Source organism: Cnephaeus nilssonii, assembly GCF_951640355.1.
Source record: "Cnephaeus nilssonii genome assembly, chromosome: 13".
Classification (NCBI taxonomy): Eukaryota; Metazoa; Chordata; class Mammalia; order Chiroptera; family Vespertilionidae; genus Cnephaeus; species Cnephaeus nilssonii.
Genome location: NC_137084.1, coordinates 20,269,612 through 20,270,879, shown reverse-complemented (window position 1 = coordinate 20,270,879; position 1,268 = coordinate 20,269,612). Strand labels below are relative to the sequence as shown.

The following is a 1,268-nucleotide window of genomic DNA, read 5'->3' as shown; positions in this document are numbered from 1 at the left end:
TATAGTGGTAACATCGACAGTGAAGGTGAGGATCCAGATAATGCAAAAATGCCAGTCTATTCTGGGGCATGTCATTTTTCCATAAAGAAAGGCATCAGATAAGGATGATCATGAACTCTATGAAAGACCCAATAAATGTTGCAGAGGGGAATTCTGCATCAAAGAGAGGTAGGACATTTGCATTCCAGTTTCTCCTGACCCTGGGAGTTTATGATTCCATGACAGAATGAAATGGTTTCTTCACTTGGATTTTCATTGCCACAGGAATCCCCCTTTGGGGCTCTGAAGTCAGCAGAAAGAAGCTACATGGCTATGGGAAGGAATATCAGCACAATGACCGATTTCATCCTGTTGGGATTTTCAGAGCATGCAGAGCTGCAGGTTTTCCTCTTTGTGTTGTTCCTGGGGATCTATTTCATGACTCTGGCTTGGAACCTGGGTCTCATTGTCCTGATCAGGATGGAGTCACACCTCCACTCCCCTATGTATTTCTTCCTTGGTAACCTGTCCTTTGTTGATATCTTATACACCTCTTCTGTAGCCCCTAAGATGCTCTGTGACTTCTTCAAGGAGCAGAAGACCATCTCCTTTGTGGGTTGTGCTGCCCAGTTTTTCGTCTTTGTTGGGATGGGAGGCACTGAATGCTGTCTCCTGGCAGCCATGGCATATGACCGGTATGCTGCCATCTCCAACCCTCTGCTCTACACAGCCCTCATGTCTCCTACCACCTGTGTGGGGATGGCCATTACAGCATACACTGGAGGATTCCTCACTGGGTTGGTCCAAACTAGTTCCATATTTCAGCTTCATTTCTGTGGGTCGCGAGTCATGAACCACTTTTTCTGTGACCTACCACCCCTGCTGGTCTTGTCTTGTTCCAGTACCTTCCTCAGCCAGGTAGTGAACTTTCTGGTTGTGTGTGCAGTTGGTGGGACATCAGCCCTTGTTGTCCTGGTTTCCTATGGCTATATCATTGCTGCTGTTATGAACATCCATTCAACCCAAGGGCGGACGAAGGCTTTCAACACCTGCGCCTCTCATATGACCACAGTGATTCTCTTCTATGGCTCTGGTCTCTTCTCATATCTCCATTCTAGTGCTGGATACTCACGGGACCGAGATAAGGTGGTGTCCATCTTCTACGGAGTTGTGATTCCCATGCTGAATCCTATCATATATAGTTTGCGAAACAAGGAGATCAAAGTTGCATTGAAAAAACTCAAGAGAGGAAGAAGCAAATGTCTTTTATGGGTCTTATAGTTCCTTGA

At 46.2% G+C, this 1,268-nt stretch overlaps 1 protein-coding gene across 1 annotated transcript; it reads left to right on the top strand.

Annotated features, from left to right (window-relative positions):
- Positions 1 to 306: 306 nt before the first annotated feature.
- LOC307109372 (olfactory receptor 5A1-like) lies at positions 307 to 1,268 on the top strand (the record flags this gene model as incomplete). The annotated part of the gene is given in 2 exon segments (XM_079788051.1): positions 307 to 1,222; positions 1,225 to 1,268. Coding segments are annotated over 2 exon segments (960 nt in total).